Source organism: Arachis hypogaea, chromosome 16, assembly GCF_003086295.3.
Source record: "Arachis hypogaea cultivar Tifrunner chromosome 16, arahy.Tifrunner.gnm2.J5K5, whole genome shotgun sequence".
Classification (NCBI taxonomy): domain Eukaryota; kingdom Viridiplantae; phylum Streptophyta; class Magnoliopsida; order Fabales; family Fabaceae; genus Arachis; species Arachis hypogaea.
This window is the reverse complement of record NC_092051.1, coordinates 149,744,826-149,772,195: the sequence shown is the minus strand read 5'-3', so window position 1 is coordinate 149,772,195 and position 27,370 is coordinate 149,744,826. Positions and strand designations below refer to the sequence as shown.

Genomic DNA, 27,370 nt, shown 5'->3' with positions numbered 1-27,370 from the left:
CGGGTATACCAATGCTAAATTGCTAATAGACAATAGCCTAAAATATTATTTTCTTAATTTTTAACATAAGACGAAGTTTAGATTCCCAAACCTACAAATGCAAATTATTCTCCAAAGGTAACGGAAAGTATGATTGACAAGTGCATCTACAATACATCACTTTGAAAGCGAGAAATTAAAAGAAAAACGTAACAAACAATAGTAAATCTAAAGACATGTGATGATTTGGAAAAAAAAAATTAAATATTATAGCAATCACCAAAAATTAAAGACGTGATGAATAATGAGCACATTGAAAGTTGTAGGAATTTTTTTTTCTCATGATATTTTCAATAGGTCAAAAATTAATTCGTTGCGGATCAAAATTTTATTTAAGAGTTTGTTACTAACCAATGATTACTGCGTGGGATTCGAATCCTAAATACTTACTTAAACGAACTAGTGAACTAACTATTAGACCAATCCAACTTGATTAAAGTTGTAGGAACTAAGAACTAGAGGTTGAACTATCCACATCTATGTTAAGCATATTGACCTACAAAATCCGAGTGATGAATAAAAGTTTTGATCATTATAGTATTTGTTTTCTAGTCAGTTGGCACACAACAACATATGGAGAAAGATGAAATAATTCAGCTTAGCTTTTTTCCCCGCAATGTTTAGGGAAAGAAATAATTGAAGTTGTTTGAAGTACGTAGCGGTTGGTCCACATAATTAGAAAAAGATACCACAAGTCTTATTTTATTAGGTTGGTCGATTTCGGTTACATATATCAAACAATATTATTGTATTCTGTTATGTAACATGTATGTAATAGGTTTATTTATGTTTAGATATCTCTTAATTCGTAATATAATATTTTCCACAATTTTTACTTGTATGTAAGGCTAGAAGTGAGCCGAGTTGAGTCGAGTTAGACTAAGCTCAAGTTCGACTCACGAAAATTGAGTTTGGCTCACGGCTCGATTCATTAACAATCGAGCCTATTTCTTAAGTTCAAGTTCGGCTCATCGAAAGCTCACGAACTGATTTAAGCTCACGAGCTGGCTCAAATAAGAGAAACACAAATACATAATTTATAATTCTATATCTATAAATTATAACTTATATATTTTAAAAAATATTTGAAAAGATCAATTTTATATATTGTTTATCTATCAATAAATTATAAGTTTTTTATTTGTGTCCTATACTAAAATTATATGTAAAAAATAAATATAAATTTTAAATAATTAAGATTATATATATATATATATATATATATATATATATATATATATATAATCGAGTCAGTTCACGAGCTAATGAGCTGAGCTTATCTAAGCTCAAGCTCGACTTATTTAATTTATGAGCTCAATTCAAGGCTTAAACTTGGCTCACAGCTCACGAGTTTAGCTTATCGAGCTATTATCGAGTCGAGTTCGAGCTGATTCATGAGCTGACTTAACTCACTTCCAGCCCTACTTGTATGTTAGAGTTCACGTTTCCTATACTAAATTTAAACTTTATATATTCCGTCTTAACGTAATTTATGTGTAAATTATTTACTTTTGAAATTAGTCTCTATAAATCTGACTTCTTAGTCAAATATTCATTGCATTCTTCCATAAGAATGATGTCCTCGACAAAAAATGTACATTATATGAGGTTTTGATATGCTTAGCAAACACTTCCAAAACTAATATGAAAATATACAGACATAAACAGTTAAACACTATTCTTATTTTTGTGTGAGTGACATTGGCTTCCCTTTAAATGTATTATTATCTAAACTTTCACAATGTTAGATGTTAGTGTATATTTTTAGAAACAAAAGAAAAATTGGGTTGATATCTCCCACACATTAGGAGTGTGTGACATGGTCTTTTATGATCTGATTGAGTGAGCAGTTACAGTCTTACAGATGTCCTAAAAAGAACATGATAAAGGGTGGCAAGTGGTGACCAATCAAGAGGGAAGGTGAAATGCATATTTATGGAGCTGCAATTAGAGCACTTTATTGTGTCCAGTTCATTCATAAGAGAGAGGAGACAAAATGTGGACCAAAAATGGATGTGGCAAATTACTAGAGAATTTTGTTATCAATCTTACTTTGGATGTTGGACCACCCATGCATGTCCATCAACATTGGTAAATTCTTTCTATAATCTTCAGTACATGTGAATAGAGCATTGCTTCCACTGATTCACATGGAAGCAGGTTTCATTTAATATGCAACCAATTCACTATTATAAACCTTCATCCTATAGGTTTTTCTGAAGTTATATGGCACTGCTTAAACCATGATTTTTCTTTTTAAATTTTTAAATTTTGGTTAGGTTGTCTCTGTGTGACTGTGATCTCAAGATCATAAGTTTAAGTTGTGAAATTAGTTACTGATATAATTATCAGGTTAGATTTCCTACATTACATACTTTGGATGCGATTCTTCTTCGAACCTTGCGTTAACGCAGAATAAATCAAGTAAACTTTTTCTAAAGAAATTAGTGTCTTGATCGGAATTCAGAATAGTTTATGACATTTTATATTACTATTTTATGGTATTGATGTGCAAACTCTCCCTGTTTCTCTCTAATTCCTCTATCTTTCTATAATTATCTAATTTTCACACTTCTTTATTCCTATTCTGTTACATAATCATCAAAAATCCATAATAAATGTATCCAGAATGAGAAGAAAAACATTATTCATCATTCTTTTATTTGTGTGATATACAGCTTGCATTGTATAAAAAATTGAATGGCAGACATCAATAATAAGAAAACAATATACAGAGAAATATGTAAAGAAAACTATGTGCATAGCAAGTATCTAAAACTGAACTCGTATGGCATAATTTGTACAAATTGAGAGAGAGGTTCAGTTTTTCTTTCCTCAAGTAATTTGATTGCTTCTTTCCCCAATTCACTTGGTAATTGGAGACATATCCAATCCAATAATGATTCCAAGTCCTTTGCAAAATCAAGTAAATACCAATCAAGCAACTTTGGGATAGCAAATTTGGTTGTTGAGATTCCAAAAGTTGCTTGCAAATACTCTCTTTTAGCCACTTCTAGCTGGTTCTCAACTTGGGATGCTGTGTAAACTCTCACCTGCATTTCGCATGGTAAATAATAAAGCGACCGGTAGAATTGAGTCGGCCTAACTCATCCCTAAAAGAGACTCTAACAGCCAGTGTGATTGTTTTCACCCCTTTTCATCTTATTTAAGGATGTATATACAAAAGATGCAAATCATGAATGGAACATTGCCTTAGCTATGAAGTTATAGAAAATCAAGAAAATACTTTGTAAAATAAACCAGTCATCTACTTACAGCAGGAGAGGACAAGGTACCACAAGAGAGAGCAAATGTCACCAAGGGTTCTGACAATTCCAGTCCAAACATGCTTCTTGCTGTCATTTCGTGATTTTTCGCTCCCTTTGAGAACGTCTGATTCGGAATTTAGCAGCAAGATAATGGTTAACTCTCTATTCTCATCTATAGAAAATCTAGTAAACTGTTAAGTGAACAAAGGACTTACAAATTTCCAATGGTAAGGAAGTCTTAAAATGAAATGCTCTATGGTTGTTGGATTCAGCATGTGCCCACCAACATTGATTGTTGCCTGTGTAACAAGAAAAACCTGGTAAAATCTTGAGCAAAACATGTTTTGTGCTTGTTTCAAACTTCTGTTTAAAGTGGTTTTACAACTAAAATCTTTTGTATGAAAAGAAAAAAAAGCTGAAAACTGATTGACCTAAGAAGCTACAATTTTCGGCTTTTACAAAGGCTAAGAACATGATTGTTTTAAATATTCTGATTATTTTCGAGAAAATAAGAAGAAACAAACACACTCTCAATCCAACAAACAAAATACATTGCCATTCTAACCATAGGAAACAAAATTCTCTTAGTAGTCCATACCTTCTGCATCAATGTAACAACCGCTTCTGGACTCTCTGGTGTGCCACCCTCTATGAATGCCTGAAGAATTAGATAAGCTTAAGGATAATACTAAATAATATTAATATGTCTTAGTATATAACAATACTATATGTAAATATGTCATGATGAACATAATTGACACACATACATTCATCATACAGGAGTTATAAATGTTGATCCAGAATGCAAGCTTCTCTTGATGGTTAAGTTTCTCTAAGTTGACAGAGGCAAGTTTCCTAAATAAAAGTCTGCAAAAATTTCCAAGAAATAAGAATACTTTAGCTTCGAATCAACACAAATAACAACTAGTTTGTGTCATCTAAGTGTAAACTATATCTAGTTTGAATAGACATTACATACTTCAATCTATGTTGTAAAAACAAAGTGTTTGCTGTTCGATTTGGATTGAAAGATTTCGCATCAACTGCACATAACTGCTTGTATGGACCGATATCATGCTGTCCAAATTCCAAACAGACACCATATGGATCCCAAACTTCAGTCCCTTCGATACAGTTTTGGCGCGTTAGTGTGTTACCTACAGAGCATGGATTCTTCACAGCACTCATTCTCAAGAGAATGCTTGATAAACACTTCAGAATATTCTCAGAGATTATATTTGGGCTATCAGATTCTGGTAGTGGCCTTTTGTGTTGACTAGGATTTCTTAGTTCTGCAATTTGTTGGTCATTTACCCTTGTTTCTTGCTGCACAATTAAGAAAATTCACATTCATTGTCCTCAAAAAAATATCCAGTTTTTCACCTATTATCCCTAAGATTCAAACAACTGAGAATTATTTATGAACATCACATACCTGCCTTCTTGGAGTATCCAAACTTTTTTGTAGTGATTTATTGTCAATGGAAAGTTTCTTGATTGGAGTTTTATTTGTTTGGTTTGAAGATTGCTTCCTACTCTTGGAAGAATTGGTACATGACTGATTCTCTTTTCCTTTTCTATCCTCTATCATATGCCAAAGCCAACACAACATTCGCAAGCAAATAAGGGACTAAACTCTTTTTCAGTACGAAGTGAGATTCAACAAATGTGTTCACAAATCTAAGCAAATTAGCTTGATTCTTCCTTTGTAGAATTGATTCTGTTAACTGATTTTGAAGTAAAGTGATTTGGATAAAAAAAGTAAAAAAGCTTTCACTTCTACCGGCCCCAGAATCAATTCTGGAAGCTATAAATGATTTTGGAAGTGAACAACCAAAGATCATTTTAAAAAACTGAAAACTCAAAATTCCAGCCTCTGGAATTGATTCTAACCCAGTTCAATGTGTTTCCAAAGTCCAAACGTAATGGTAAGTTGTTCACCTGGAACAGTTGCAGATGTTGCTGGATTACCAGATTTCTGTGAAAAATGCTTCAATGTATCCAATTTTGGAGTATCCATTGTTGGATTTGGATTGTTTGAATGAGCTGAATGCTCCATTTTCCTCTTAGAAGAAGACATGTAAACAGCTTCTTGGTACAAGTCTTGCCTGAAATGCACAACCTGCTTTTCAAGGCTAACAATCTCCTCTTCCAAAACTGCTACTTCCGCGAGAAGCGCCAGTATCTAAATTTTTTTTTTTTTCAAGATTTCAAAATCAAGATTAGTCCAATCCAGTATGCTCCAACACCATTGGTTTTGACACCCCCCCAAAACAACATTCAAAAATCACATTTTTGTCCCCCTTAATCTATTCCTCATTGAGGACTTCTGTCAAATAGTTATGCTGCATTTTCAGTAAAAGCAATAAAAAGGGATTGAGAAGTTGAGATTTATACTAACATATGGAGGGAGATAAGGAGGAAGCCTAGGCAATGCTCCCAAAGGTCTATTAAAAGCTCTTTCCAATGCCCTATGAATGTTCTCTTCATTCCTTAGCTTCTTCTTCAAACTATCTACCTGTAAAAGAAAATAAAAAATCACTACTAAGTAGTTTTGTCGGTTACATGAATCCAACGATGCCACAGTGTCCGAAACAAAGTAAGCAAAGAATGGAACATTTACATCTTGTTGCAATGCTAGTTTTCTTTCTCTGCTTATGGATTTTCTTCCACCTTTTGTTGTTGCTGCATTTCTCAAATTTCCCTGCATCCCCACCTCCCTTTTTCTCTGTTTTTTTCATTCAAATCCTATAAAAGAGGTTAGAATCAAAATCAATCCACCAATCCCAAAATTAAATTGAAAAAAAAAAGATTTTTTTTTCTTTCTTGGCAGTGTGTAGTGTCATTGAATTGTGATGAAAGCTGTAAACTTTATTAGTTCTGTTTTCTCAATCATAACATATGACACATGAATTGTACTATGTCCTGATAATAAGTTCTGACTTTTTAGCAAATTTAATTATTATTATTATTATTATTATTATTATTATTATTATTATTATTATTATTATTATTCCTTTTTTGAAACCAATACTTTAATAAACACAATTGTCAACTCTCATGGACATGATTGCATAGCAACTAAGAGAAAATTCAATGAAAGAACAAACCTTTTCCAATGATCCTCCAGGTGAAGAATGAAACTTGACAAGAATTGCAGCATTATATATCATCTGAAGAAGGTTTCATTCATCACTTGAATACACAATATTCAATATTATTAAGAAGTACATAGCAGCAGCAGTAGTAACTTGAAGAAACTTCAAGAAGTATTGAACTTCATGAACTAACCAACTACCAGGAAAAAAAAGAGAGAGAAGATTTTGTGTGTGTATATATGTTGAAGTTGATCCAATTTGGATGAAAAGAATTATATTAATAAAGAAAGAAATAGTAAGTGTTGCTGGGGTTGGAGAAGATGAAGAGTTAAAGACATGGATTGAAGGATACTCTCTCCAATCACATAATAAAGCCTTACAAGGAGTCATGTTAAGTGGTTAATAGTTAAAAATAGTTTTTTTAACCAACATGTTGCTAGTAGTTTTAAAAATTGTTTACCTTTGAATTTTTTTATAAAAATATATAAAATAATGACTTATTTTTTTTATAAAACAGTGTAAATTAATTTTATCTTCAAATCATGTTGATTAACTATATTTATTGTGTATAAATAAATTTTGATTGGTCGAGTAATTAGTTTATTTGTCTTTGTAAACAAATTTTGAAATTTAAATTCTATTTTAGATAATCAATTTGGGTTGGTCAAGTAGTTAACTTTCTTGTATGTTTAAAAAAGTGTTGAGTTTAAATCTTACTTTGTGCATACAGTAATTCATTGGCTAGCAGCAGACTCTTAAATAAAACTCAAATTCATAACGAATTAATTCTTAACCTGTCGAATTAGAGAATACTGTGGACAACAAAAAAAAATCTACTTTATAAATATATAGCAATTTATTATCAGAAAAACTCTTAAATAAATTAGTCATTAACTTAGTAAATTGAAAATTGAAAAAATAAAATAAAAAGCTATTTATTATGACTTCTCATTTTTGTGAATTTTGCTTGGCTGCTAATTTATAGAAATCAGTAATATTAGGAAAAAAATAACTCAAATATTCTACATTTATCTTATTTACTATTTATTTATTGCATGATATGTTAAATAAAATAAAAAATAGTAAATTTTGGTAATTTTTGCTTTAAAAAAATTGTTTTCCGGGATTTTTTTTATAGAAATTACGTCCTAAAATAATGATTAATCAATGATATGAAATATTCTTATTATAGGGTTAGAATTAAATCTTTAATATTTAGTTTAATATAAATAAAAATCCAGTTTAATCTAAATATTAATGATTTTTAATATCTAAAAAATAAATAATAATATTTAAATTTTTTTGAAAAGATATTATTATTAATATTTTTTAATTAAATAAAATTTTTTAAATCTTATAAAGTGAATTTTTTTTCTTTTTGTGAACATCTTTCTTGATTCATTTGATATTAATTCTCTTTGTTTTAACTACTATAATTAAGATATCTTTTGCAGCTATGAATATTAGAAGAATAACTAGTCATAAAAAATATTAAAAGAATAACTCAGAAATAAAATGAAAGATGAATTTCTTACTAATTATCTTTTAATTATATTAAAAAAATTACTAAAAAATTTGACACAGATTGATGAATTTTATGATACGAAGAATCGACCACTTCGTTAGTAAAAAATACATATATATTTTTTAATATTATATATATTATTGGTCCATAATAATATTTTTGATAATATTTTACTTAGACAATGTTCGATCCTCATGCATGTCAATATATAATATTTTTGAATACCACTACAAATCAATTTTTAATAATTTTTTAATAGTCTTTAACAAATTTAAATTATCAAATTACTCTTTTATATCGAAGGATTGATATGATTTAAAAAAAGTTTGAAGACTACTTTTATATTTTTAGTAAAATCCGATGAATAATTAATTGATCTAATAAAATATAAGTTTGAGAGATTGATTTGATAATTAAGATTTGATAAAATTTAAAATGTCTGATTAAAAAAAAATCTTAGAAATTGATTAAATATATTATTATTATTTAATTATTACTCGTTTAGTGTCCCCCCATCGAAGACCACATGACATTGACTCCAAAATACTAGCCGACATTAATTATTAGACATATCTTTTCTTTATCTGTTAATTAAGAAGGGGTTTATTTATACTAATTAATGTGTTAGTCCAGCTAATCTTAGCAAGTCATCGCCGTCAAGCTCTTGAAAACTTGAAAGCACTCTTTTGCTAAGAGAAGGTATATATCATAATATATACGTTTTAATGTTAAGGCTTTATATATAAATATTCAGTTTAATTCTTAAAATTATATTCGAATCTTAATTTAATTTTTAAAATTTTAATTGTCTTAATTTAGTTTCTAAATTTTTCAAATTTTAATCACATTAATTTTGCGATAGTTTTTGTCATAGAGTCAATTGAAAAGTTTAAAAATTAAATTGAGGCAATTAAAACTTACATGACTAAATTAAAATTTGAGTATAATTTCAGGGACCAAAGACTTCAATAACTAATTTTAAATTACAGAATAAACTTGAATTAATATTTAATACATATAGTTAATTTATGCTTATTAATTTTTTTGATAAATTACCTAAAATCTCTTAAAGTTAAACAATATACTAAATTATATTCATTCTCTATTTGACTATTTGTGAAAGCATATAATGTTCTTTAAAATTTGTGACTTTGATGTTATTGTATTTTATGGATGTGACGCTGGAATTTTTCATAAACATCAAGGTATTTAGCTTATTCCGAATTGTTTGTTTATTTTAAATTTGTGTCTTCTTTATAGAAAGTCAACATTAATTATCATTGCCTTAATCAACCATTTTTACTTAAAAAACAAATACAAAGTACTCTGTTCATTAAAGACCTATAAAACACAATAGTGGAAACAATGGGATGATAAATTGGCAAAATTATTGCTCAATATTTTTCTATTCTAATCTATTTATCACCAATTGAACCAACCAATTTTAACTAGACATTAAAATAAAGTTGAATTATTGGAACAAACTCTTGCTACACTGTACTAATTATAGTAAATCACATGGCTGAAAAGAAGAAAAATATAGAAGCTAGAATCATTCTAAAAATATTGAGGGCATAAATTAAATAGGTGGTACCAACTATAAATATACTAATATAGGTAGATTCTCTTAATCATCTTCTTAATTTTTCTCTACTAAATATAATTATTTATGTAATTTTTTTATTCGTTTAAAATTTTGAAATAAATGATCTTTTAACCTCTTTATTTCTAAATAAGATAAACGTTAATAACATTAACTATTTGTTATCTTGAACACATATATAAATAAAAAACAAAATTTTCCTTATTTAAAAGTTAGGTACATATTTATGATGATGATAGTTTATATTATTAGTATTATTCTTCCCTAACTCAATAATTAATGTATAGAATAGAGTAGTAAAAACCATTAGAGATATAAAATCGTGGTTAATTAAGCAAAAATCATGACTAATTAAAAATGTATTTTTTTTTAGTCATAGATGTTCATTCGTAATAAAAATTATTAGAGATATAATTATTTATATTTTTTTATCAATTTAAATTTTTTGAAAGAATATAATATCATGACAAAAATATCATTACCACGATTATTTTAGAGTTTAACTACAATTTTTTCTTTGACTAAGCTAAAATCCATATTTTTAATCTTAATTAAAAAAAATAACTTTCATCTGAAAAATGGCAATAATAATAAATAAATATATAAATAAATAAAACAGAGTAGATTCTATACGGGTATCTACTCTTAAAGTAAGGTGATATACATGCATTGATGCATATATATATAGTATGTGCAATATTATTTGTTTATTTGCAAGTGTATAAAAATATCTTCTATATTTATTTATGTTATACAACATTTGTCACTACTCTTACCCTTCATATATTTTAGGATGATGCTAAATATATATCTTATATGACACCGAATATATTTTTTATAGATGATAAATAAAAAGATTTTTTTGTTGCGGTCCGGTCCAACTGGTCTCGTAGTCGATCTGACCCGACTCGAAAAGACGAGCAACGAAGCACCACGTGTCTGACCCTTTACCCATACACCTTCTGAGAAACCAGCTATAGATAGCTGGAGATTAGGAAGGTTTCAGAAAGATTTGTCCGTCTTCACGGGACCCATGTTACTGACAGGATATAAAAGAGGAGGGACCTACCTCTCCCCCAAGGTACGTCACCACAATCCTACTTTTTATATCACCTACACACTTTTTTTACTCGAGCGTCGGAGTTTTCTTGTAGGTGACACCCCCACTCCTCTTGAAAAAATCGGGAAGTCGGCCGTTCCTATCCCTCACCCCAGATCCGAAACGAGACAACAATCCCCTGTAATATCCAAGAGTCGTCTCTGAACTGTACGATATCCGACCCATCGAACATCTTTAATTATTCTTGAATTAATTATAAATAATTAATGGTATTTTTGTCAATTTACTATAAAAAACATGTCCCTAACAATATAAAGCATATCCTTAAATTGAGACTATATAAGTATATATAATATTACTTAACATGCATTAATTAAGGGGGAGATTAGTGTAATTTTTACCTAGTTAAAAAATGTTTTCTTTATTCCTAATCAAACTTTCAACTAGATGCCTATTAATTTTGCCTTCAAAAGGCCAAACTTACTAAGGAATACATATTTAAAAACATTAATAATGAAGATAACATAATTAAAAAATTAGTTACGGCAACAAAATATAACAATATAAAAAGTTAATGTTTGTGTCAGCTTAATTGTCCATGTCTATTATTGAAAAGAGCTTTGTAACCAACAGTGATAGCCTCCAAGATTTAAGGAAAAGGACAACAATGGAAGATCTTATAAAAACAAGCAAAACTCCATTGCTTAGGTAACATGTTATCTTGTGCAGTTGTCAAAAAACTATTAATTATTTTATTTATTTATTTTTCCATAATAAGTTAAAACTAACAACTTGAAGAGGCTCTTTCTTTGGATTCTTTAAGAGAAGTGATTAAAAAGTGATGTGGTTGCTTTATTTTCCCTTTAGGTTTTTTCACCATGGATCAATTATATACATGATGCATTCACACATTTGGTTTGTGCTTTTACCTTTTATTTCCTCCCCTACTTTTTGCCATAATAATAATAATAATAATAATAATAATAATAATAATAATAATAATAATAATAATAATAATAATAATAATAATAATAATAATAATAATAATAATAATAATATTTCTTCCAAAGAATTAAGCTAGTAAAAAAACAACATGAACTATTATGTCTCTAATATTTTTTTTAAGTAAAAATATCTCTTGAGTTTGTTTGATTTTTTACATAATTTTTTATTTATTTTATACTTTTTTTCTTTTGGGATAAACCAAGTATTGAGTTTTAAATCTTTCGAATATAAAATTCTGATATCATATCTTAATGATATTTTTTTCAAAAGTTTAAACTAATAAAAAAAAGTAACATGAATGATTGTATCAATAATAATAATAATAATAATAATAATAATAATAATAATAATAATAATAATAATAAAGGAGTTCAATAATTTGCACTAGCTATGAAATCGATCTGCATTACCAAATTAAACTAGTATAAATAGTATTTTTTATTCCAAAACTGTCCTTTCTGTGTTCCATACCATTCACCATGATTAAAGGTAAACTATAACTCAGCTGGTTCTTATTATTTACTAAAAATACACAATTATTATTGCTTTTCTCTGTTATTAGATGGAGCCATTTATAGAATCAAATATGCATAATTATGTAAACATATTATTTTGGATAAATTAAAATCATCATCTATCACCATGCTGATGATTACATGGTATATCTTGCACTTTTTTTTTTAAATAAATACAAAAAATGTTATGTATATGCTCGTATTTCTAAAAAAGATGTTAATATCATATTTATAAATAAACTAATAATATTATGTAACTTAAATTTCAATAAAACAGCATATATGATATAACTTACAAATAAATAAGTGTATTTTTTATGAGTTTCTCAATCTCAAGAAGAAATATATTGTATTTTAATTTATTCAAAATAATATATGGTCTTGGAAGTTTTTGTGTGAATTAATTTTAGCTTGTAATTAAGGTTATTACAATAATAATATCCCATTGTACTGAAATTCTCTTGTTCCACACACAGAATGAACTTCAATAATTAATTAATCACTGTTAGTTACTATATATTCTTGACACTTTTATATATACAATACACATTTTTTACATAAAGTTTTCACTTTTAGCTGTAAACCATAACTCTAAAATTTTCTTTACATAAAAAATAATATGGTACTCTATTATATATTTAATTAAATTTAATTTTGATGCAAAATTATTATTAGTGTAAACTAAATTTATACATACATTAATCATACAAAGTATTATATCAACAAATATTTTTATATTTATTATTGTATAAATAATCATTTAAAAAGATATATAGTTGGATAACTATAAAAAATTAACTATTAATACATCAAATTAAACTTTATTTAATTTATGTACATATTATAATTTATTTGATAAAGACTCACCATCAATATCACTTTCATTTGCACCTTTAATTTTCATACCTTAAAAATCAGAGACAATGTAACCGACAGTGTTTTTTTTTTCTTTTTCCACAAATCATAAAAGTATTTTTTGTACACAATGCAAGTATTCATTTAGGGAGACAGAAACAAATTAAAATACACAAGACATGTTAATTATGTTCTCTTTCTGTGTCTAATTTTCTTTTAATTCATTCATATATTAAATGTGTGAAGAAAATTATTAAATCAGTTAATTAATTAAATCAAGTTACTTAGTGTTTATTGTTTCATTCAATTGTTAAATCAAATAATAAAAGAGAAAATGTGAAAATTTTTTTCTCTTAAAATAACTAGACAACTTTTAACTTTTGAGCAACTCAAAATATTCACTGGTCATTTCCTACTTATGATTACTTTTTGTATAGGATTTTGTACGGAATTCAGAGATTGCATATCTCCATTGCTATTGAGTGGTAAATGGTGAACCTTTAAAAAATAAGAAACCAATAAATAATTGTTTTACTCAGTTTACTAAAGGCTCTGTCTTTGTGGGATCTGTCTGATTCGATTGTGGGGGTTTTTGGATCATACTGCATGTTTGCATCCAACATTTTTGTATTGTATGTTCACAATTGATAAGGAAAATGTGGTAATAAATTAAAACATTTTAACATATTAGTATTTTAAAATATTAGAAAAAATCTCTAATATTCTTAGTATTTTTTTCATTTGGCATTGAATGCAAAATTGTAGGTTTCTAAATAAAGTCAAAATATTAAAATAAAAAATAAAATTATAAATATTATCTGCATTGATATTTTAAACCTTAAAATTTTATTTTTGATAGACGAACCAAAACCACTTAATACGTTAAAATATATTTAAAAAAATTATATTAATATCCTTATAAAGTATACCTTATTTCTCTCTCCAATTAATATGAAACTTAACATTAAAACTATTAAGACTTAACATTAAAACTTGAACCATTTTTACTCTCTTAGTTGTCATTAAATCACATATTCCACAAATTTAAATTATTATTGAATATTGAATAGGAGTTAGTAAAGACATAATTACTTTTCTTTTTCTTCTTATTTTAGGAATAGAAAATTTAAGAGTTCAATGATTATTATCTTAAAAAGATAAATTTTTAATATAAAATTAAAAAATACATAATTAAAATTCACACAAATTCAACGATAAATATTATTTAATTAAGAGACGTATTATAAATGTAATCATTCATGTGTCAAACTATTTAAATTTTTGAAATGAATTCAAATAGTTTTTTATTAAAAAAGTAAGTAAGATTTTTGAGTTTAACTTCGTGAATAAAAAAAATTGAAAAAACTCACACTTATAAAATTTTATTCGTGTAATGAATTTTAGTATACAAGAAGAAATTAAATACTTACATGCGTGGTCATATGGATAGTAAGAATATACTCTTTGATCATTAACTTAATGATACTTATAATTAATTACCTCCTTACAATTAGAGTTGAATTGTTATGTAATAAGTGGTATTGGAGTAAATTTAAGTTTAACTCGATGTTTCATGACCACACAAGAATTTCTCAAACACCAAATATTAGTTAGAGCTAAATAAACTTTGAATACTTGTTTCTTTGTTTAAGCAATAATGTTGTAAAGAATATTAGTTAGACGTATTTGGATGGATTGACTCGTTTTTGTTCCTCAATCAATATATAAGGTGAAAACTCAGGTACAGTCGATTTCACGTAAAGTTGGTAGTTGAGAGTCGTTAGATAATTTGATTGATTTGACTAAATTTTTATCAAACGATAACAAGTCTCAGTTATTATTAACTTCACGTGAAGTTAACTGCACTTAATTTTTCACCAATATATAATTATTGAACTGTTACAAACGTTGCTTTAACTAATTTTTCATATTGAAAATTATATATAATGATTGTATAATATGCCAAATTAATCAAGATGACATTTTTCTAAGAAGATAATAATAATTGAGGAATCATAGAGACTAAGAGCATATATATCAGCATCAAGAATGAATGAAGAAGAAAATAGATTTTGGGTGTTTTTTAATTTTTCCTAATTCAAACTATAAGTTTGGCATCTCAAGGCTATCTTGTAATAAAAAAATGACGTGACATTCTGCCCAAAGTTAGTTAAATAGAGGCCATTATTATGTACATTAAGACTGAGAGACTAAGACAGGTTACCTTCCTATATTATTGCATAATAATAATAATAATAATAATAATAATAATAATAATAATAATAATAATAATAAATTAAAATACTGAGCATGCAGTTTTGTTAAAGCTCATGAAAATTTTCGCTGCCCAATTAGGCAGTCAAGGACATATATTCAAGTATAAAATATGGTTTGAGGTATATGTGCCCTCATAAAATTTGAGACTTAATTTGCAACAATTATGCCAGTATTGTTTAAAATTGGTGTAAAAGATTTTAACACACTAACAATTGCAGCGATTTTTGGAACCGTTGCGAAACCATTACATGGCAGTCCAAAACCATCGCAAAATATAAAGAACCAACGCTATTTATCAAATTTATTTGTTGTAACCAGTATATGAATTTATACATATATTGTTACATTAAGCATAGTTGTATTGAATTGAACTCACATAAAATTGCACTCAATATTAATTTATAGAAAAAATACACATAGTTATCAATTCGGAAGTAGTTGGTTCGACCGCTCTAATCAGCTTAGTTTGATGTTTAGACCAATTAAGTTATGTTTGTTATATTGTTATAGATAATTAATTCGGTTGAGACCTTTATTGTTTATTATTAATTTTATAACTAAAATATGTTATATGTCATTTTTTTATTATAATTAAAATAATTTTTTTTAATTAAAGAGTCATTTTTTTTTCTTTATTTTTTTCTCTATCTCATTTCTTCACCTACTTTATCTCTTTATATATCGTTATCAATGATTAATTATAAATTTGACAATCAAAATATATAACATGATATTCTCTTATTGTAACTTAAATTAAATTAAAATTAAAATATTAAAATTGAAATTATATAACTATATTATAATACTAATTTAACAATTAAAATGTATCACATGACACTCTTTCAATAAAATTAAGAGAAAATATTTTCCTTCAAAATTAATAAACTCCATTATTACATTTTCTTATCTATTTTTCTTCGCTTCTCTATTTTTCTCTACTCTTCTCACTCTATATATAACTTATAATTTATATTTTATATTACTAATTTGACAAACTAACATGTGTCACGAGATATTATTTTATTATAATTAAAATAATTTTTTTCTTCCAAAATTAACAAACTCCCTCTCTCCTTTTATTTTTCTCTCTACCTTTTTGTTCTACAAAAAATAAAATTAATAACATAATATAATTTAAATAAATTCATAAAAATATAAAAAATATATTAAATTTATAATTAAATATCATTAAAAAATAATTTTGTAATATTATTTACATAAAAATATTATTATTATATGCATATTTTTGAAATTTTTATTAAATTTAAAATTTTCACCATTTATCTTTATAATTTATATTTTTACTTCTCTTTCTTCCAAATATTTATTTCATATAACTTGGAGATAATACTAATATTATGATTAATAATTAGAATTAAGATTTAATTGTTTAAAAAAATTAATTTTGAGTTAATTTTATAATTATTAGTATAATTTTTATACTAATATCTAATTATATTTTTATATAGACAAAGAAAAATATTATTTTTAAATGACAAGTATAAAAAATAATTATTTTTATGTGTATAACAGACTTAACACCTAATCAAAATATAAAAATATACACATTAAATTCTTTTAAGTTTTAAGTAATGAATGTTAAAATTAATTATTAATAAAAAATTAAATTTTTTCACATGAAAATAATAACTAATAGGTTTATTATTTAATTTTTTATCTATAAAAATTCTTATCTTTTTAGTAGACAAAAACTTTTGTCTTTTACAGCTTTTTTATAAAAATAGTTTGATTATATAAATTTTTTATGTTATAATCTATATTGTTAATGTAGTCTTAAAAAAATTATATTTCCGTAATTATTACGGATAAAAATATTAGTTGGATTACTGAACTACTGGTTTAAATCAAAATTAATTAATTTATATAATATATAAAAAGAAACAGTTTGGCTAAATGGACCCGCAAACTAGTTCTAAAAAATTGACTCCTTTAATTTTGATATAGTAGCTAGACGTCCGCTAGACTAAACTATTTTCTATTATACATTATAGTTTTTTTTAATATATTAGATAACTGATATTGACTTGTATTTTTATGGAAGATGGATCTACATATATGGATATTGGATATATCAAATAGTAACAAAATAATAAGAATCCAAAATTGTCACGGGTTACAGGCTGTTATATGAGAGACAAGGCCAGAGATAAAAACAGCAACAAAACTTGATAATTTTGTGCTGTGAACAATGCTTGTCAGCACTTGTATGGCTTCATCTTCAGGAAAAGGAAAAATAAAATAAAATAAATTAAAGAGGGCCCCCATTATTTTCCAGAAACATACATTGCTCTCTGGAGACATAAAAGTATTGTTTAGCAATAAGTACTAAGGTATTGGTCAAACAATTCGAGGCAATTTTAATTTATAATAGTTGGTAGGGCATGCATGCAATTTTATTCTTATTGGTGTAACTACCAAATGTTTCATGCATCCAAGCCTTCCGGAATGTAATTGCCCTTAATAAGAGAATATATGTGGTTTTTATTTATTGTTTCTTTTTTTTTTAAAAGATAAATTTTGATCTCTCCAAAATTGTTATTTTAACTATAATCCTTTTGTTTTTAGTTCATTTTATTCTAAAATCTGGTCATTGAAAGTTCTTTAGGATGTCCAATTAATATTAATGATAGAAATTTTACATTTTTCTCCTTAAAAGTATTTTAATGTCTTCTTTTAATACTTATAAATATTGTTGATCAACACTAAATCTAAATGGGAGAGACACAATAAAATCTAATTATACTTAATAGAGAGAAAAAAAAAACCAAAAGCAAAATAAAAATTTTACATGGAATACTACGAAACCATCTTATACTTGAGCCATCAAGTTTTTTTTTTTGTAGGGTGCAATTGAATTTATTAGCAAAATATGACAATATAGTAATATCATACTTATAAATAAACTAATAATATTATATAACTTAAACTTGTAGAGTAAACTAGTTTAACATGATTTTAGGTGAATCTTGAATCATAAAGCTAAACATGTAAACTCGACTCAATTGAGGACCTAAAATATGTAGGACCTCAGGCGCTACCAGCTCGACTAAAACCAATTGGTGTTAGAAGAAGCGCATACCCTAGCCTTATAGTACATTCAGCAACACAAGCGCCCACGACATTCGATTGTGACTTGGCCCACATAGCCTCCGCCACGGGACAATTGATGCACACATGGCCAACAAAATACACTACCACGCATTAAGTCAAGCTTTGATAACCTCATAAAATCGCATATGTAAATCTACATGGAAGGGAACATTCAAAACATTAAGCATATGCGTAGCAAAACCAGTTTACATATTTGTTAAAAAGGAAAGAAACACCTCTGGAACAGGTAGAAATTTTTAATGTTTTTCGACATCCAATATGAATGTCAAACAGCTCAGACTAGGGAACAAAATATCTACTTTTCTGTTTTCTACCTCAAAGTTGGCAGATGAGAAACAGAATCTAATTGTTATGCACCTGCGTCAGTAGACATGGTTTGTCGATGTAACTCCTCATGTGCATTCCTCAGAAATTGATCCCAACCACTTCCTGGGGCAGTATCCAAGTAATCATATGGAACAGCAGTTTTCAAGCCTGGCCTAACACCACAATGATCTTCAATGATTCTGAACTCTGCATCACCTCCTTCATTGTGGATATGCTCTAATTCATCCCACGTAAACAACAATGGCAATGTAAAGGCACCCCAAGGGTTGAAGTCCATGATCTTAACTCTCTCGTCCCTTGTAATATAAACATCAAATGAGTAGTTTTCAGACTCAAATCTCTCTTTAACATAACTGTTGAAAAATTCCTGTATCAGCAATTGGAGGCTGCTCTTCTTTTCAAGCAAAGGAGGATAAAAGGTAGTAACTTCTCGCTGAGAAATTCCAAGTAATTTCTGATCTCGCACAAAGCAACGGAACTCCATGTCAGGTTGAAGGGATGGATACCATTTTCGAAGGGCAAGAAAAAACTCTTGAGGTCTGGACAAAGATTTATCTTGGCAAGAGTCATAAGCGTGGCACAAATCATGCACCAATGAGTCAGATGCGCGGAACAAGAGCGCAATCTCACTGAAAGAGGTGCAACGAAGGCTGCCACAAGTACTTATCCAAGCCGAATCTTTTGGGGCACTCCAATTCAACTTGGGGAAGACTGCACCCCCAAGGGACTCGATGGATTCCTTAATTTTCAACTCAAGTTCTGGAAATGAAGGCGGTGGAGAAGGTTCTTCTGCTTCATCAGCAGTTCCTTCTGACACCTGAAAATCTTCATCATCCGAATTATGAATTCTATTCGGCAAGGCATCTTCATCCAACACAGAAGCAGGCAACAAAAATGTCCCAGAGTCATCAAGAAGGTACTGAATAAAAGATTCAGGGAGTTTATGAATTATGGTCTTGATAGATACAGATTTGAACTTCGGGTACCATTCTTGAATTTGGCATCGATTGACCTCTTCCTCTTTCATATTTGCTGAATGATTCTCTCTCTCTCTCAAATAAATGTGGCAGAACCTTTAACTATCTGGATCTGACACGCAATTGGCAACAGATATGATTGGTAACAATACATTGAAATCCGTCAATTAAGTAACGTAACTTATGCAATGTGTACAGTCAAAATATCCAAAGGTTGGAAGTTACAATACAGTCCCAAAAGTTTTTATCAGTCTGCCATATTTAATGTGCTACAAAAAGGGAGACGACTCTACCAGGTGATGAGTGATGACTCTACCAGAACAGTTCTTTTTATATTTCAAAATAACAAATGAGCTAAATGATAGAGTTGTAAAAGTACTATATATTGTTAACAAGTTAGAAGGGATCGTATAAGACTGATTTATTGTATACCAAAACCATAACGAAAATAAAATATAGCTAGGGATGCAAACAATGCAGCCAGTACAGTCTCATGAGCATGACAGATCAAAACATTAAACCATTCTATCCTTTGATAATTCCCATAAATAAATTTTATTTTCAAGAAACAAATTTCTGCTGGCAATCACACATAAGATTCACAGTCCCATCAATCATCCAAAGAGTCAAAACAAACAAAATTTACAGTTCTAAATTGGCATCCACTACCTCATACCATTACTCATACTCATACAGTCATACTCATACTCACACACACTCACTCGGAAGAAAGAACAGAAAATAAAATATAACTTTCTTCCCTTAGCTTCGAAGCAGCCAGATAGAAATAGGCTACCTTAAGAAGTGACCTAATTATTAAAAACCACTTATAGACTTGTTTGGATACAAAGAAAGAAGTACATTTTCACAATCAGATTACAAGAAAGTATATTTAGTAGCATACAAGCAAGTGTGTATTTCCTCTGACAAATGAAAAACAAACAAGTGACACTTTATAAGCAAAAAATGTAAAAACCCATGACAAAATTAAAGGTAGAATGATATGCAGATGAAGCACCACTATATATCTCTAATTGCAAATTCAGCAACACCACATATCTACCAAGACATTGCAATTCTGAACTTCTTTCCTCGTGTTTTCTAAGACTGCAACACATACTTGATTTCTCTTTTTCTAATAATAATAATTAATTGGACTTAATGCTATAAGGTTTCCATGGGAGAATTACATCTACCACGCGAGACTTTAATGTTTTCATTTAAATTGTGATTTATGGCCTTAAGGAACCTCCACTATCCAATGCAAAATTCAATTGGTCTGTCAATAGGGGTTACACGGGTTCTTCAAGGTTGGATTTGGTCTGTCAATAGGGGTTACACGGTTTCTTCAAGGTTGGATTTGGTCTGTCAATAAGGGTTACACGGTTTCTTCAAGGTTAGATAGATTCCTCTTCACCAAGGTTCTAGAAACAAAACCGGACAATCAACCGTTCAGGCTACTGGATAGGTTTCGGGTTAAGATTTAGAGTTCTAACCATTTGAACTGGAATCCAACTTAACCGAATTTAATAAATATTATATATTATATGATATCTATTGAATTCTTATCATTCACAAAATAAATCCAAAAACAAATCTCAGGTACCAATCACCAAATCCAAAACGCAAATAACAAAATGTTGCAACTCTATTTGAGATGAGTTATCAATCTCCAAAGAATTCTAAGAAATTCACCAATTCATTAATTTTTTCATACTCAATACAATGACTCAATACTCTTATTTATATTCCTAATAAACTCTAATGTGCAGCCCAATATTAGTTGTGTCATAACACAAAACTAATATTATACTTTAATATCAATCATCATCGATGAGATTGAACATAACAACCTGACATAAAAATTAAAACTCTAACTTAAATTGATCAACAACGGGATCAATTTTATCAACAATTTCATCAGAAATTTGATTAACAATCAGGAAGAACAACAACAAATAGATAGCAGAATTTCAACTATAACAGCACAGCAGCAACATTGGCACTTGATTAACAACAACACATCGATCAACAAAAAATTAAAAAAAAAGGTAGCCGAAGAAAAAAAAAGCAACGGCAGGAAAGCGGAGCACACCAGTGGAGAGGAGGAGGCTGCGACGGAGCAGTGGGGCGGAAAGGAGGAGGAAGCGAAGCAGAGAGGCGAAGAGAAGGCGGCAGTGGAGCAGAAAAGAGAGGTGACGCAGCAGAAGAGAAAAGAGGTCGCGACGGAGAAGAAGCAGAAGCAGAGAGAGGATGCCGCAGCATATCAGAATCAATATTCAAGATCATCCACAATCCTAAATCACAGTAATGACTAATGATAACAACAATTGAAGAAGCAACATGAAAAATCATAGATTAACTAACCAATTAAAAGTTTAAAACAACAATTACAGTTAAAAAATAAAAATAAAAAAACCTTCTAAAGAGAGCAGAGGTTGTAGTATCGTTGTGAAAAATCCAACTCGACCGGGATTAGTCAAGGGGGAAGATGAATGTACTTACCTGCTCAATCAATTAAGGAACAGAATAGATCCTTCGAGACAGAGCACAGAGTGGGACAAGGAGCATGACAGAGGGGCTGATGCGGTGGAACAGAGGGGCTGATGCGGTGGAACAGTGGCTGTGCGATGGAGGAACAAGGCGAGACCAGTTGCAACGGCAACGGTGGCTTCGAAGTTCGAACAGCGGCGGAGACGACCGGCTTCAAGCAAGGCGGTGGCTACGACGGCGGCGGTGACAGGGGGGTGGCTGGACAGAGCAGGTGTGGGAGTTAGGGAGGAGCTCAAGTAGGCGAGGAAGTATGAGGAGTGTCGCGTGAGTGAGAGAGTGGCAGAAAAGGTTCTGAACACCGAACCGGTCATCGAACCATTCTAGTTACTGGTTCATTGGTTAATTGGTTCAACCGATTCAACTGATGGTTCAACAGAAATAACCATTTTATAATAAAATAATAAATAAAATATAACTAAACATATTAAAACATAATTATAATCTAATATAAATTTTAAAATATCATTCAAATTAAAAGTATTAGATCAACCACAATGTTATAATATCATTCAAATATAAACTCAAAAGTCAAATAACAAAAAAAACAACCAAATATAAAATACCAACATCAAAATTTGCCATCAATCATCAAAATTTCCAAATACACAATCTAAGATCAAACAGCAACCCAATGACAATAAGTCAAGAACAACGAATTAGTCAAGAATAATCAATTAAACTGATTGATACTATCGTCTAGTCAATAACAAAATTTAGTTAACAACAACCAATGACAAACAACAATAATAATATCAAGATTAAGAACAACAATCCACAACAAAAACAATTTACCAAATTAACAAATTATCAAAATGTCAAAAACAGCACAACATCCTAACAATCACAATTGATCAAATTAACAAGTTAATAAGATCAACAACATAACAAAACAAGTTAACAAAAACAAGTTAATCCAATCGAAACAAGAATTGAAACTACAACCTACTAATTAAAACAACAACCAGCTAAAATAACAACTGCAACCTCCATCCAGTCATCCTTTCAATATATGGTTCTGCACAATTATCCCCAATTTAACCAAATGCCCAACTAAATGATTCTGCACCCAAAAAGAAAAAAACTAAGCAAGATCTTCAAGAATAAACTAAATCATACTCATCTAACCAAGCAAAGGAGGGAAGGGACGTCTCTGAATCTGAACAATAAATGAACAGTAGAAAAAGCAAGGAAACAACCATTACTTTTGGTATGAGACTCTGAGCAGTGAGCAATGAGCAGAGTACGAGGGAGAGGGAGCAAGGTTCACGGATTATTCAACAATTATTCAACCAGTGACAACAGCAAGGTTCACAGATTAACTAACAACAATTATTCAAAATTATCCACAATCCTAAAAGAAAAATCACAGTTCACAGATTAACTAATAACGAGAAAAATTAATAGTTCACAGTTCACAAAATTAACAACAACAAAAAATTAATAGTTTTTTTTTTGGATGAGCAACAAAAAATTAATAGTTCACAGTTCACAAAGTTAATGAAAATTTATTCAATTATAGTTACAAAAGAAATTTTTTGAATACCAGGGACTGAGGGAGCGCAGAACAGGGCAGAGCTGGCGCAAGAGGCGGACAGGGAGCAGTGGAGCACGATCGAAGGCTGAAGGTGGAACAGAGCTGGCGCCGGCGGGACGACTGCGCGACGGAGGCTTCGTCGTTCCGATGGTGGCTGCGCGATGGAGGGGAAGGAAGTTGCGACGGTTGCTGCGCAACGGAGGGGAAGGAAGATGCGACGCCGCGACGGTGATTGAACGGAAGTGACGGAGGAGCAGGAGCTCGATGAGAGAACATCGGACAGGTCGAGTGTGAGAGAGGCAGGAGCGCGTTTTAGTTACGGGGCAGGGGCTTTGGGCTGGGGCTGGCAAGGGTTACCTTCCGTGCCCTAATGTGCAAAACGGCGTCGTCTAAGCTTAAATAAAAAAAATCGGTCAGATTACGGTTCGGTTCGACAACCGGTTCCCATCCGGTTTGACGGTTTAAAAGTGGTTTTTGAATTTCCGGGTTTTGGCATCTGACCGATTTGCTTTTCCTTTTGCGTGTGGTTTGTAGTTTAAACTCTTCATTTTGTATTTGGTAAATAAAAAAGGCCATGTGTGTTTACCGTTTTTAAAAGATTGGAGTACTTTTGAAAACATCTAAAATAGAACTTTTTAAAGTTGGTTTGTACTTTTCAAAATTTAAAAATCTAATATAATCTCATATGTTAACTAATTTTTAAATTTAATGTTTACACTCATGTCTATTATAGTATTTTTAAATTTTAAAAGTTATTTTTTCAAATACAATTGTTGTTGCTTGTGTTTATTAAAAGCTAGTTTTAATTTAATTTACCAAACATAAATTATACAACTTTTAAATTTTTTTTTTTAAAATTAACTTTTATAAACTACTTTTAAAAAATAAAAACTTTGCCAAATTAAATCTCACTCCATTTCTGGCTTCAGTCTCTTCACACAAAACCATTTACTCTCGTTTCAATTTTTGTAATCTATTATAAATTTATATTAAAAAAAAATTGTGTCAAGCATCGTCTACATAATATTAATTAACAAAAATGTTATTTATACATTAAAATTAATCACTAAAATCATTTACTAATATATTTATATATAAATACATGTATAGTTTAATTTATTTTTAATGTGTATTTATATTTTAACATGTATTTTATACCGATAACTGACTTTGATAGTTAATTTTAGTATACACATAACATAATCAATTAATTTACAAAAATTCTATTAGTATACTAAAATCATCCACTAAATTCAGCCATCAATGTATGTATATAAATACATGTGTAATTTAATTTATTTTTAACGTATATTTATATTCCGACATATATTTTATAATAATAACTAATTTTGGTGACTAATTTTAGTATATATGTAACACATAGTTCATTAATTTATATTTTATCATATATAATTAGAGTGAACATACACTAAACTGTTATATGAGATTTGAGGTGTATCTAATTCGTATAAGACTATAAGTATATACTGGCCTATTTAACGGATATATATAATTTTAGAAAAAATCTCTAATATTCTTAATACTTTTTCCATTTAGTATTGAATGTAAAATTTTAGGTTTCTAAATAAAGTCAAAATATTAAAATAGAAAATAAAATTATAAATATTATCTGTATTAATATTTTGAGCCTTACGATTTTATTTTTGATAGACGGACAAAAACTACTTAATCTATTAAAATATACTCTATATATATATATATATATATATATATATATATATAAAAGTATGAATATCCTTATAAAATTGTCATTAATCACATATTCTGATATTTTATCGATTTAAATTATCAGATAAAAATATATAAACAATATATATATTGAATGGGAGTTTTTCAGTTTTAGAAGAATGATGGATATTACGAGTAATAAATTTTGTAATTTATAATTATTAATTAATTATTATTAATATTTTTAATAATATAAAATTATTTAACAATACATAAAGAGACTAAGCTAATTATATGTTAATTATAAATATTAAAAATTAAAATGCATATAACTGTTGTGATTTTTAATTGTTGAGGTATATTTAGATGAGATTATAATATTATAGTTTATGCTAATGCTGGCCTTCTTTCAAAACATACAGCGTGTTGATTGATGATTGATGTTTGCGTTGAATTTAATTAAATTAAATTAACTGCGATGGTAGGTAAATGACTAATTTTTAATATAGTTTTATTAGTGTCTGTAGATTGGCTAGTTTGATTCTCCACAATTTCTTCCAACTCTGTGAATGATTTTTATAAAATTTGTTGCAACCTTATATATCAACCTAACTGTTATCATCTGCGAAAATTTTTAAATTTAAAATAGCGTTAAAGCTAGTTGGAGATTTCTTTCAAAATTACAATTGAGTTTTAAATTTGAATAAGTTAGGATAGAATTTTAAATGATTTTATTTAAAATAGAATAAAATAAAATTTAAAAATTAAATTGACATAAAGAAAATTAGATTAAAAATTTGTTTCGTGTCATTAAATTATTAAAAAAATAATTTTTAATGATTTTTTTTAACGTGTTTGACAAATTTTTAATAGTAAAAATAAAAGTATTAAAAAAATAAAAAAATCTTTTATTAAAAGTTGTAATTTATATATTTTTAAATATATTTAAAAAAATATTTATTATATAATAAATAAATAAAAAATACTTTTATATCCAAATATAAGATAAATAAAAGAGAAAATTATTCTAAAGGACCGTTAGGAAGATTTAATTATTAAAAAGGACTTTTAATACCAAAATTATTAAAAAAGACCAACTCTTTTTATCTTCTTAAATTACTGATTATTTATTTACATTTATATATCCATACAACACATTAATTTCTACATCCTTCGGTGAATGACCTATTTAGTTATAGCTTTGATAGGATTTTTGAAAGGAAAAAAGAATTTCAAATAAGTTGTTTGCACTTTGAATGCAGTAAATGTATTTAGCATATTAGCATAATTGCTAATTCAATTAGCTTGCTATTGTGAACCAAAAGCAGGATGCAATTTTTCTAAATTTGAAGACTGTCAAACTGAGTAACATAAAGAGTTTGTGCAAAATATGGAATTCTGAAGCTCATGAAATTTTTTTGGGCAAACTACACACTCTGATCATTGAGAAATGTGATGAATTGGTCCATGTGATTCCTCATAATTTGATTGAAAGATTGTCGAATTTAAGTTGTTTGAGGGTTACGAACTGCGAGTCAATCAAAGTTATATTTGAAAAAGCTGACGATAATAATAGAAAAGATGTTATGCATAACATCAAGTTGCAAGATATTCATTTAGAAACACTCCCGAAACTGGAGAATGTATTCAAACAGAAGAAAGAAGTAAAATGGAGTGATATCAAATTGTAAAAGATATGGGTGCATGATTGTGGAAGGTTGGAAAATATATTTTCAATTTCTGTAGTCAAGACTACTGAAATAAATATGGTTGAGGAAAAATAGTTAAGGATATATTTATCTCTTTATAAAAAGATTTTGTTCTTCTTCTTAAATATTATATAAAAAGATTTGGTCCTTCTTAATAATTTTGGCATTAAAGGTCCTTTTTAATAATTAAATCTTCCTAACGG

General features: G+C 28.4%; 2 protein-coding genes across 5 annotated transcripts; both read right to left on the bottom strand.

Annotated features, from left to right (window-relative positions):
• Nucleotides 1-2,669: 2,669 nt before the first annotated feature.
• Nucleotides 2,670-6,769, bottom strand: LOC112697875 (uncharacterized). Of its 2 annotated transcripts, none has more exons than XM_025751245.3 (11): nt 6,419-6,769; nt 5,932-6,056; nt 5,710-5,826; nt 5,250-5,493; nt 4,744-4,892; nt 4,288-4,634; nt 4,076-4,175; nt 3,907-3,966; nt 3,524-3,607; nt 3,316-3,432; nt 2,670-3,092 (listed from the first exon to the last, which is right to left on the bottom strand). In XM_025751245.3, exons 2-11 carry the CDS (start codon nt 6,016-6,018, stop codon nt 2,793-2,795), a joined length of 1,605 nt encoding a protein of 534 aa, XP_025607030.1. In that variant the 5' UTR covers nt 6,019-6,056; nt 6,419-6,769; the 3' UTR covers nt 2,670-2,792. The 2 variants fall into 2 exon arrangements, with proteins under 2 accessions (XP_025607030.1, XP_025607029.1); XM_025751244.3 differs by having other exon boundaries at nt 5,932-6,036; nt 6,419-6,744.
• An 11,749-nt stretch (nt 6,770-18,518) lies between these two features.
• Nucleotides 18,519-24,147, bottom strand: LOC112697874 (uncharacterized). 3 transcript variants are annotated; one of them, XM_025751241.2, is made up of 4 exons: nt 23,779-24,141; nt 22,188-22,596; nt 21,778-21,979; nt 18,519-19,794 (listed from the first exon to the last, which is right to left on the bottom strand). In XM_025751241.2, exon 4 carries the CDS (start codon nt 19,730-19,732, stop codon nt 18,728-18,730), a length of 1,005 nt encoding a protein of 334 aa, XP_025607026.1. In that variant the 5' UTR covers nt 19,733-19,794; nt 21,778-21,979; nt 22,188-22,596; nt 23,779-24,141; the 3' UTR covers nt 18,519-18,727. The 3 variants fall into 3 exon arrangements, with proteins under 3 accessions (XP_025607026.1, XP_025607027.1, XP_025607025.1); XM_025751242.2 differs by lacking the exon at nt 21,778-21,979 and having other exon boundaries at nt 23,779-24,138; XM_025751240.2 differs by lacking the exons at nt 21,778-21,979; nt 22,188-22,596 and having other exon boundaries at nt 23,779-24,147.
• Between the last annotated feature and the right edge of the window lie 3,223 nt (nt 24,148-27,370).

Excerpts from the sequence above, each read along its gene's own strand:
- LOC112697875 (XM_025751244.3), bottom strand. The coding sequence starts at position 6,481 with ATGATATATAATGCTGCAATTCTTGTCAAGTTTCATTCTTCACCTGGA. Across the intron at positions 4,635-4,743 it reads TGGATACTCCAAGAAGGCAG|CAAGAAACAAGGGTAAATGA; the intron begins GTATGTGATGTT and ends TTAATTGTGCAG. Across the intron at positions 3,093-3,315 it reads GTACCTTGTCCTCTCCTGCT|GTGAGAGTTTACACAGCATC; the intron begins GTAAGTAGATGA and ends TGCGAAATGCAG.
- LOC112697874 (XM_025751240.2), bottom strand. The coding sequence starts at position 19,732 with ATGAAAGAGGAAGAGGTCAATCGATGCCAAATTCAAGAATGGTACCCG.